This window comes from Oncorhynchus gorbuscha, linkage group LG11 (assembly GCF_021184085.1).
Source record: "Oncorhynchus gorbuscha isolate QuinsamMale2020 ecotype Even-year linkage group LG11, OgorEven_v1.0, whole genome shotgun sequence".
In the NCBI taxonomy this organism is placed as follows: domain Eukaryota; kingdom Metazoa; phylum Chordata; class Actinopteri; order Salmoniformes; family Salmonidae; genus Oncorhynchus; species Oncorhynchus gorbuscha.
Genome location: NC_060183.1, coordinates 48950334 through 48962505, shown reverse-complemented (window position 1 = coordinate 48962505; position 12172 = coordinate 48950334). Strand labels below are relative to the sequence as shown.

The following is a 12172-nucleotide window of genomic DNA, read 5'->3' as shown; positions in this document are numbered from 1 at the left end:
ACAATTGGCCCAGTGTCATTCAGGTTAGAGGAGGGTTTGTCTGGGGGGGCTTTACCTGGCTCATTGCCAGTTGAACGGGGTTTCCTCCGACACATTGGTGCAGCTGGCTTCCCGGTTAAGCCGGCGGGTGTTAAGGAGCGCGGGTCACGTTTCGGAGGATGCATGACTCCACCTTTACCTCTCCCGAGCACCGTTGGGGAGTTGCAGCGATGAGTGAAGATCAAAAAGTGTAAAGGGGGTAAAATACAAACAAATGTAAACACTAGGCCTATAGGCTATACACTACATTGTCTGCCTGGAGTAAATCTTAACTGAAAAAACTAGAGCCAAAGCGCATGTTGTAATCAGAATTCAAATCTTAAATTGGTGCATTTCAAACAGTCCTTTTGTGACAAGCAGACAGGAACTAGTTCTGTACAACGGAGAGTTTTATTTTTTTATATTACTAGGCAAGTCAGTTAAGAACAAATTCTTATTTTTAATGACGGCCTAGGAACAGTGGGTTAACTGCCTGTTCAGGGGCAGAACGACAGATTTGTACCTTGTCAGCTCGGGGATTTGAACTGGCAACCTTCCGGTTACTAGTCCAACGCTCTAACCACTAGGCTACCCTGCCTCTCTAAACCAGGAGGATTCTCAATCATTTAAATCTCCAGTTTGAGAACATTTTGGCTTCCCAGTATATTACAACGGCGATGGACAGAGAAAGTACGCTGTATGCAATTCCACGGTAACAGTATTGCCCTAGTCATTTTCTACTATCAAAGCTGTAATAACACCAACGTTGTCCACTCCATAAACCCTGCACAAAAGGGGTTCTCTCTCTCAGCACAGTCTGTGTCAACCCTCAAATACAGCAAAAAAAGAGGAATAGCCGATCCTTAAACACCAAGCAATGGTACATAGCAACAAGCCATCACTACTGACGTCCCAAAAGGTACGAGACTGACAATATAAATAAATAGAATTAAGCCACTTGATTAAAATTGGCCAGAAAAGGAGAACTCAGGGGCCCCTGCCTTGATTTACAGCCATGTGACCTGTGGGTTAAGCATCTCTAGAACACAGTACACAAAAACAAAATGACTCGGAAAATAACATCCCTAAGACTCTCCCTTTTAAACTGGTTGTAGCCCATGAGGCAATAGTCAGGGCTGCAACAACATTCTCAATGTAGGGCACAAGGTGGAGGTATGACCGGTGCCCACACACCTTGGAGCCTCACGATACGATTAACCACACACTGTGGTTTCCCATTACTGCCAGTGCTGCTACCAGGGCAAGGGCCTCCCTGGACACCACATCCTCTTCCTGGGATCCTACTCTGCCCCTCCCTGAGCCCGAGAGACAGTCTGATAAGCACCATGGAGTAGGTTAATAGTGATACGTCTTGTGGTCTACTTAGCTTCAGTGCTTAAGAGTAATTTGGGGATTTGGCAGCATGACGGACACTGTTGACCTTTGAACTTGGCTGGTCTCAGGTCTGGTGTTACATCAGTATCAATCTGGAGACTGGGTCAAATGAGCCACACAGACTGACAGAAGGGGCCTGGCATCAGTGCGCACTGCAGTGTCGTCACTCCTCCCTGCACAGCCCCAAAAGACCAGTTCTACTGGGCCCTGTTCCTCATCAGATGGGCTTGGTCTGCTGCTCAATAACAAAACCTTCAGTCTTTGTGGAGCTGACTCAGTCAGAGGAGAGAGAAGGTGAGAATAATATTTCACAAAGAATCACTTTCTTTGCAGTGCTGCAGGGTGGAAGACCTTAGGTAAAAGGAGGGTGAGGGCAGAGAAGAAGAGAGAAGCCATGAACACACACTGCATACCTTGATAAGCTTCCCCCTCCCTCCCTACCTCCCTCTCACTCTCGCTCCTTCACAGAGAGCCCAGTACCAGAGGACAGGTTTCCAGGGAAATAAAGGACATCCAGCCAACTACTCCATACAGACACACATAAATTAAAGATTCCACAGTCAGGGCCCATACAAGGAGAGTCCCCTCTGCTAGCTATGCAACGCTGTTTGTTGGTGCCTAAAACACACTTTCATATACTGAAAAGAATATATAAATGTGACATGTAAAGTGTTTGCCCAATGTTTCATGAGCTGAAATAAAAGATGACAGAAATGCTTATTTCTCATTTGCCAAGATAATTCATCCACCTGACAGGTGTGGGATATTAAGAAACAGATTAAACAGCATGATCATTACACAGGTGCACCATGTGACGGGGACAATAGAAGGCCACTAAAATGTGCAGTTTTGCCTCACACACACAACGCCACAGATCTCAAGTTGAGGGAGTGTGCCATTGTCATGATGACTGCAGGAATGTTCACCAGAGCTGTTGCCAGAGAATTGAATGTTAATTTCTTTACCATAATCTGCCTCCAACATTGTTTTAAAGAATTTGGCAGTATGTCCAACCGGCCTCAAAACCGCAGACCACATGCATGGCGTGGTGTGGGCGAGCGGTTTGCTGAAGTCAAGGTTGTGAACAGAGTGGCCCCATGGTGGCGGTGAGGTTATGATACGGGCAGGCATAAATTACAGAGGTATCCATGACCAACAAATGCATATCTGTATTCCCAGTCATGTGAAATCCATGGATTAACTGACTGATTTCCTCATATGAACTGTAACTCCGTAAAATCAATGAAATTGTTTCATGTTGCGTTTATATTTTTGTTCAGTATAATTTCTCTGAACATCACCAGATTCACAGGGAATATAGTATAGTATGGAGAAGCAATACACCCTGCCACAGCTTCATAATACTTGTCAAACAGAGAACTGATACTGTATACTGGTTGATGGGATTGGCAGGGTGGCTTTTGACAACTCATGTGTTACTCATTGGTACGTTTGGTCCAAATCAGATGTTGGGTACTACTGTTTGAATGTTATCTAAATCCTAGAAATAAAAAAATGGTGTGGTGGAAACAATTATAGCTTAAAACGGAAACGTCACCACAAATCACAATATTCAGAATTCATAGCCATTTCAAGACCTAGTACCGCCCCTGTCGAGGTGGATCCAGTTGAGAAAGGGTGTCAACAAGTAGCTAATGCTACTCACTGAAACAGCCACTCATTCATAGAACATCGGCTTGTGAATAACTATTCATTTTTGGATTGATAACAACTGTAAAGTTGTGTGGTGCTCAGTACCTGGATGTGCAAGGAAGCACAGGCTGCTGGGGTAACATTTCATCAGTTACCTTACTACGAAGACAAGCAGAGGTAACGTAGATAACTTTGCTAGCTAACATAACTAGTCAGCGAACTACATTTGTTTATCTAAACCAAAATCTAGCTAGCTTTCAGAAAACGTCAGAACCAGGAACTTGTGTAAGTCATCTCGACTCTATGATTAGCAAATACATATACTGGAGCTAGACATAAACATGGTCTGTTTCTTAAGGTCACACGTGGTGTGTTTATAAGTAGGCTACAACTTCTACTGTAGTTTTATCTGTATTTGGGAGGCTTAGTTGATTGTTAAATTAGAGAAAAGCAGAGTTATTAGTAAGGAGGGAAAGGTATGGGTGACCGGCTAGTGTTTTTTTAATTGGGGGGGGGGGTGTATTGTGTGTGTGAAGGTTAGTATTAGAAGTCGACCGATTATGATTTTTCAACGCCGATACTGATTACTGGAGGACCAAAAAAAGCTGATGCCGATTAAAATCGGCAGATTTAAAATATTAAAAAACGTGTGTATTTGTAATAATGACAATTACAACAATACTGAATTAACACTTATTTTAACTTAATATAATACATCAATAAAATAATTTAGCCTCAAGTGGATGAAACATGTTCAATTTGGTTTAAATAATGCAAAAACAAAGTGTTGGAGAAGAACGTAAAACGCAATATGTGCTATGTAAGAAAGCTAACGTTTCAGTTCCTTGATGAAAGCTGGTGGTTCCTTTTAACATGAGTCTTCAATATTCCCAGGTAAGAAGTTTTAGGTTGTAGTTATTATAGGACTATTTCCTTCCGTCCCTCTCCTCGCTCCTCCCTGGGCTCGAACCAGCAACAGCCACCACATCGAAACAGCATTACCAATGCAGAGCAAGGGGAACAACCACCAAGGCTCAGAGCGAGTGAAGTTTGAAACGCTATTAGCGTGCGCTAACTAGCCAGCCATTTCACTTCGGTCATACCAGCCTCATCTCGGGAGTTGATAGGTTTGAAGTCATAAACAGTGCAATGCTTGACGCACAACGAAGAGCTGCTGGCAAACCACACGAAAGTGCTGTTTGAATGAATGTTTACACGCCTGCTTCTGCCTACCACCGCTCAGTCAGATACTTGATGCTTGTATGCTCAGTCAGATTATATGCAACACAGGACACGCTAGATAATATCTAGTAATATCATCAACCATGTGTAGTTAACTAGTGATTATGATTGATTGTTTTTTATAAGATAAGTTTAATGCTAGCTAGCAACTTACCTTGGCTTACTGCATTTGCGTAACAGGCAGTCTCCTTGTGGAGTGTAACGAGGGAGAGAGAGGCAGGTCGTTATTGCGTTGGACTAGTTAACTGTAAGGTTGCAAGATTGGATCCCCCGAGCTGACAAGTTGAAAGTCTGTCTTTCTGCCCCTGAACGAGGCAGTTAACCCACCGTTCCTAGGCAGTCATTGAAAATAAGAATGTGTTCTTAACTGACTTGCCTAGTTAAATAAAGATGAAATAAAAGGTGTTTAAAAAATGTATAAAATAAAAAAAAATTGCCGCCCAAAAATACAGATTTCCGATTGTTATGAAAACGTGAAAATCGGCCCGAATTAAATCGGCCAATCCGATTAATCGGTCGACCTCTAGTTAGTAATACGCATGATCTATTGACATGAGGGGGATGGGTGGATATAGTACCTTGTTTGAGTGTGTATTGATGGGGACAGTAGTAAAATATTGTCCTGCAGACTAATCCTGCTGCTGACACCAGCTTTAGTAGTACAGATCCTGTAGAACCATTGGATGAAAGCTTTCAGCTGGGAACAAGCTAAAGATCATCTGACGCGGAAGAGGGGGGGAACTGCGCGAGGCTGGCAAGAGCCAAAGTGTCATGGAGCTCATGAATCATGGAGCTCATGAATTTCTGCCAGACCAGCTGCCATTGCCCAACACAAGACAGAGTTCACCAGCAGAAGAACATTCAGGACCCTGCCTGGAAGTTTGATTGATGTTGTAGTATAATATAGAATGTTTAATATGATCACAACTGCATTGTAGTATAGATATTTTTCGATCTTTTACATATGGAGTTTAATCAAATATTTACAAGTGTACTGACAAGTGACTAAATGATTCCAGCTGCATCAGAAACCAATAAAGTGGTGACTTCAACTTCAACTGGATCAATTCATTGTGATATTTGTTAAATGTACTTGGAAGTAACTAGATACAATCTTATTGCTAAAACAAAATAGGTTTAAAATAAAACCGATAAGTCAATCAATGTAGCAAATAAGTAGACATGGCTTGTATTCAAGACAGTTTATTTGCTCCGGAAACCGAGGTGAGTTTACACAGCAGTATGAAGGAACAGGAATGTATGACATGTACACTACCGTTCAAAAGTTTGGGGTCACTTAGAAATGTCCTTGTTTTCCGTGAAAAATGAATAGTAAGTCGCTCTGGATAAGAGCGTCTGCTAAATGACTTAAATGTAAATGGAATGTAAATGAATAGGAAATATAGTCAAGACGTTGACAAGGTTATAAATAATGTTATTTTAAATGTAAATAATAGTGTCCTTCAAACTTTGCTATCGTCAAAGAATCCTCCATTTGCAGCAATTACAGCCTTGCAAACCTTTGGCATTCTAGTTGTCAATTTGTTGGGGTAATCAGAAGAGATTTCACCCCATGCTTCCTGAAGCACCTCTCACAAGTTGGATTAGCTTGATGGGCACTTGTTAAGTACCATACGGTCAAGCTGCTCCCACAACAGCTCAATAGGGTTGAGATCCGGTGACTGTGCTGGCCACTCCATTATAAAACAGAATACCAGCTGACTGCATTCCCAAAATAGTTCTTGCATAGTTTGGAGCTGTGCTTTGGGTCACTGTCCTGTTGTAGGAGGAAATTGGCTCCAATTAAGAGCTGTCCACAGGCTATTGGCATTGCAAAATGGAGGGATAGCCTTCCTTCGTCAAGATCAATTTGACCCTGTACAAATCTCCCACTTTACCACCATCAAAGCACCCCCAGACCATCACATTGCCTCCACCATGCTTGACAGATGGCATCAAGCACTCCTCCAGAATCTTATTATTTTCTGCGTCTCACGAATGTTCTTCTTTAGGATCCGAACACCTCAAACGTATATTCGCCTGTCCATAACACTTTTTCCCAACCTTCCTCTGCCATGGGTACTATTTAATGAAACTGACAGTTGAGGACTCGTGAGTCGTCTGTTTCCAGCTACAATAGTCATTTTACAACATTAACAATGTCTACACTGTATTTCTAATACATTTGAGGATCACCACTTTATTAAGATTGTGAAATGTCAGAATAATAGGAGAGAATGATTTATTTCAGCTTTTATTTCTTTCGTCACATTCCCAGTGGGTCAGAAGTTTACATACACTCAATTAGTATTTGGTAGCATTGCCTTTAAATTGTTTAACTTGGGTCACATGTTTCAGGTAGCCTTCCACAAGCTTCCCACAATATGTTGGGTGAATTTTGGCCCATTCCTCCTGACAGAGCTGGTGTAACCGAGTCAGGTTTGTAAGGCCTCCTTGCTCACACAGGCTTTTTCAGTTCTGCCCACAAAATGTCTATAGGATTGAGGTCAGGGCTTTGTGATGTCCACCAGTACCTTGACTTTGTTGTCGTTATGCCACCTTGCCATACTTTGGAAGTATGCTTGGGGTCATTGTCCAATTGGAAGACCCATTTGCGACCAAGCTTTAACTTCCTGACTGATGTCTTGAGATGTTGCTTCAATATATCCACATCATTTTCCTCCTCATGATGCCATCTTATTCTGTGAAGTGCACCAGTCCCTCCTGCAGCAAAGCATCCCCACAACATGATGCTGCCACCCCTGTGCTTCACGGTTGGGATGGTGTTCTTCGGCTCCCCCTTTTTCCTCCAAACATAACGATGGTCATTATGACCAAACAGTTCCATTTTTGTTTAATTTATCCAAAAAGTACGATCTTTGTCCCCATGTGCAGTTGCAAACCGTAGTCTGGCTTTTTCATGGCGGTTTTGGAGCAGTGGCTTCTGCCTTGCTTAGCGGCCTTTCAGGATATGTCGATATATGACTCGTTTTACTGTGGATATAGATACTTTGTACTGGTTTCCTCCAGCATCTTCACAAGGTCCTTTGCTGTTGTTCTGGGATTGATTTGCACGTTTTGCACCAAAGTACGTCCATCCCACTCAGGAAGAAGACAGAACGAGTCTTCTTCCTGAACGGGATGACGACTGCGTGATCCCATGGTGTTTATACTTGCGGCGCCGACTGAGATGGCCGCCTCGCTTCGCGTTCCTAGGAAACTATGCAGTTTTTTGTTTTTTTACGTGTTATTTCTTACATTAGTACCCCAGGTCATCTTAGGTTTCATTACATACAGTCGAGAAGAAATACTGAATATAAGATCAGCGTCAACTCACCATCAGTACGACCAAGAATATGTTTTCCGCGACGCGGATCCTGTGTTCTGCCTTACAAACAGGACAACGGAATGGATCGCATGCAGCGACCCAAGGAAACGACTCCGAAAAAGAGGGAAACGCGGCGGTGTTCTGGTCAGACTCCGAAAAAGGGCACATCGCGCACCACTTCCCAGCATTCTTCTTGCCAATGTCCAGTCTCTCGACAACAAGGTTGATGAAATCCGAGCAAGGGTGGCATTCCAGAGGGACATCAGAGACTGCAACGTTCTCTGCTTTACGGAAACATGGCTTACTGGGAAGACGCTATCCAGGGCGGTGCAGCCAACGGGTTTCTCCACGCATCGCGCCGACAGAAACAAACATTTCTCTGGTAAGAAGAGTGGCGGGGGCGTATGCCTCATGACTAACGGGACATGGTGTGATGAAGGAAACATACAGGAACTCAAATCCTTCTGTTCACCTGATTTAGAATTCCTCACAATCAAATGTAGACCGCATTATCTTCCAAGAGAATTCTCTTCGATTATAATCACAGCCGTATATACCCCCCCCCCAAGCAGACACATCGATGGCTCTGAACGAACTTTATTTAACTCTTTGCAAACTGGAAACCATTTATCCGGAGGCTGCATTCATTGTAGCTGGGGATTTTAACAAAGCCAATCTGAAAACAAGACTCCCTAAATTTTATCAGCATATCGATTGCGCAACCAGGGGTGGTAAAACCTTGGATGATTGTTACTCTAACTTCCGTGACGCATATAAGGCCCTGCCCCGTCCCCCTTTCGGAAAAGCTGACCATGACTCCATTTTGTTGATCCCTGCCTACAGGCAGAAATTAAAACAAGAGGCTCCCACGCTGAGGTCTGTCCAACGCTGGTCAGACCAAGCTGACTCTACACTCCAAGACTGCTTCCATCACGTGGACTGGGACATGTTTTGTATTGCGTCAGATGGAAATATTGACGAATACGCTGATTCGGTGTGAGAGTTCATTAGAACGTGCGTCGAAGATGTCGTTCCCATAGCAACGATAAAAACATTCCCTAACCAGAAACCGTGGATTGATGGCAGCATTCGCGTGAAACTGAAAGCGCGAACCACTGCTTTTAATCAGGGCAAGGTGTCTGGCAACATGACTGAATACAAACAGTGCAGCTATTCCCTCAGCAAGGCTATTAAACAAGCTAAGCGTCAGTACAGAGACAAAGTGGAATCTCAATTCAATGGCTCAGACACAAGAGGCATGTGGCAGGGTCTACAGTCAATCACGGACTACAATATGAAATCCAGCCCAGTCACGGACCAGGATGTCTTGCTCCCAGGCAGACTAAATATTTTTTTTGCCCGCTTTGAGGACAATACAGTGCCACTGACACGGCCTGCAACGGAAACATGCGGTCTCTCCTTCACTGCAGCCGAGGTGAGTAAGACATTTAAACGTGTTAACCCTCGCAAGGCTGCAGGCCCAGACGGCATCCCCAGCCGCGCCCTCAGAGCATGCACAGACCAGCTGGCCGGTGTGTTTACGGACATATTCAATCAATCCCTATACCAGTCTGCTGTTCCCACATGCTTCAAGAGGGCCACCATTGTTCCTGTTCCCAAGAAAGCTAAGGTAACTGAGCTAAACGACTACCGCCCCGTAGCACTCACTTCCGTCATCATGAAGTGCTTTGAGAGACTAGTCAAGGACCATATCACCTCCACCCTACCTGACACCCTAGACCCACTCCAATTTGCTTACCGCCCAAATAGGTCCACAGACGATGCAATCTCAACCACACTGCACACTGCCCTAACCCACCTGGACAAGAGGAATACCTATGTGAGAATGCTGTTCATCGACTACAGCTCGGCATTCAACACCATAGTACCCTCCAAGCTCGTCATCAAGCTCGAGACCCTGGGTCTCGACCCCGCCCTGTGCAACTGGGTACTGGACTTCCTGACGGGCCGCCCCCAGGTGGTGAGGGTAGGCAACAACATCTCCTCCCCGCTGATCCTCAACACGGGGCCCCACAAGGGTGCGTTCTGAGCCCTCTCCTGTACTCCCTGTTCACCCACGACTGCGTGGCCACGCACGCCTCCAACTCAATCATCAAGTTTGCGGACGACACAACAGTGGTAGGCTTGATTACCAACAACGACGAGACGGCCTACAGGGAGGAGGTGAGGGCCCTCGGAGTGTGGTGTCAGGAAAATAACCTCACACTCAACGTCAACAAAACTAAGGAGATGATTGTGGACTTCAGGAAACAGCAGAGGGAACACCCCCCTATCCACATCGATGGAACAGTAGTGGAGAGGGTAGCTAGTTTTAAGTTCCTCGGCATACACATCACAGACAAACTGAATTGGTCCACTCACACTGACAGCGTCGTGAAGAAGGCGCAGCAGCGCCTATTCAACCTCAGGAGGCTGAAGAAATTCGGCTTGTCACCAAAAGCACTCACAAACTTCTACAGATGCACAATCGAGAGCATCCTGGCGGGCTGTATCACCGCCTGTTACGGCAACTGCTCCGCCCTCAACCGTAAGGCTCTCCAGAGGGTAGTGAGGACTGCACAACGAATCACCGGGGGCAAACTACCTGCCCTCCAGGACACCTACACCACCCGTTGTTACAGGAAGGCCATAAAGATCATCAAGGACATCAACCACCCGAACCACTGCCTGTTCACCCCGCTATCATCCAGAAGGCGAGGTCAGTACAGGTGCATCAAAGCTGGGACCGAGAGACTGAAAAACAGCTTCTATCTCAAGGCCATCAGACTGTTAAACAGCCACCACTAACATTGAGTGGCCGCTGCCAACACACTGTCATTGACACTGACCCAACTCCAGCCATTTTAATAATGGGAATTGATGGGAAATGTAAATATATCACTAGCCACTTTAAACAATGCTACCTTATATAATGTTACTTACCCTACATTATTCATCTCATATGCATATGTATATACTGTACTCTACATCATCGACTGCATCCTTATGTAACACATGTACCACTAGCCACTTTAACTATGCCACTTTGTTTACTTTGTCTACACACTCATCTCATATGTATATACTGTACTCGATACCATCTACTATATGCTGCTCTGTACCATCACTCATTCATATATCCTTATGTACATGTTCCTTATCCCCTTACACTGTGTATAAGACAGTAGTTTTGGAATTGTTAGTTAGATTACTTGTTGGTTATCACTGCATGGTCGGAACTAGAACCACAAGCATTTCGCTACACTCGCATTTAATATCTGCTAACCATGTGTATGTGACAAATAAAATTTGATTTGATTTGTATACTATTGTTTGTACAGATGAACGTGGTACCTTCAGGCATTTGGAAATTGCTCCTAAGGATGAACCCGACTTGTGGAGTTCTACAATTGTTTTTCTGAGTTATTGGCTGATTTCTTTTGATTTCCCCATGATGTCAAGCAAAGAGGCACTGAGGTTGAAGGTAGGCCTTGAAATACATCCACAGGTACACATCCAATTGACTCAAATTATGTCAATTAACTTATTAGAAGCGTCTAAAGCCATGACATAATTTTCTGGAATTTTCCAAGCTGTTTAAAGGCACAGTCAACTTAGTGTATATAAACTTCTGACCCACTGGAATTGTGATACAGTGAATTATAAGTGAAATAATCTCTGTAAACAATTGTTGGAAAAATTACTTGTGTCATGCATAAAGTATATGTCCTAACCGACTTGCCAAAATGATGACTCCGACCTAAGTATCTGTAAACTTCCGACTTCAACTGTATATACACTTGTGATGATAAGAACATGTTTTTGTCTGAATTGCAGCTGTAACGACCCTTTGGGAAGAATTAAACTTGGTTAAGCTTCCCTAGAGTCCGTGAGTTATTTACTCTGAAAAATTAGAGCCTAACAGTATCCAACGTACTGTACTGCCCATCGTTTGAGGGATAATTTGTTCATCTGGCCCGGACAACACACGCAGGCAAGGGGATTCGGTGTCCTCTGCCTAGCTTCTCCCCAAGTAGAACAAACTCAAAACTAATCTGTAGGGCACAAAGCAGTATCGTCTGTTAGAGAATGACAAAAAACATTATTAGTTCATGGGCAATCATTGTGTAGCATTTGTATTCCTACTGTAGCAGCATGATGCTTAATATTACACACCTCCAGACACATGTTAGCTAGCTACAAAATAACGGTAGTTACTCTACGACTAATATGAGAAAGCCAAAGTCATGCATTTACCCTTCGTCAAAGCATTTCTTTAGTTTTGCTCCTAGTGAAATGCACTGAGGCAAGCTAGCTAACGTTAGCTATAACGTTGGGCTATAACACGTTTTGGGTATAGTAAACAAAGCTAGCTAGCTCATCTAGGCTAGTAGCGGTACTAGCAAGCCTCATTATGGCAAAATCAATCACGAACTTACACTGAACAACACCACCTTGTGTTAAAAGACAGCTTATATTGCTGGCCAACTTCCCACAGCAAAACAACTTGTTTGTCATTTGCCTTCCTTCTCAGCA

The 12172-nt window shown here is 43.9% G+C and overlaps 1 protein-coding gene across 2 annotated transcripts in view; it reads right to left on the bottom strand.

Moving 5' to 3' along the window:
• The window catches only part of LOC124048837 (protein phosphatase PTC7 homolog), a 28253-nt gene that overhangs the window by 7142 nt on the left and 8939 nt on the right, over nucleotides 1-12172 (bottom strand). Inside the window, exon 1 of one of the 2 annotated variants that reach the window (XM_046369955.1) lies at nucleotides 56-482. The exons of the other annotated variant lie outside the window; for it this stretch is intronic. Within the exon in view, the coding sequence (XP_046225911.1) occupies nucleotides 56-164 (109 nt within the window). The 5' untranslated portion in view covers nucleotides 165-482. Of the gene's footprint in view, nucleotides 1-55; nucleotides 483-12172 lie in introns of those variants that run through there. 2 annotated transcript variants of the gene reach the window in all.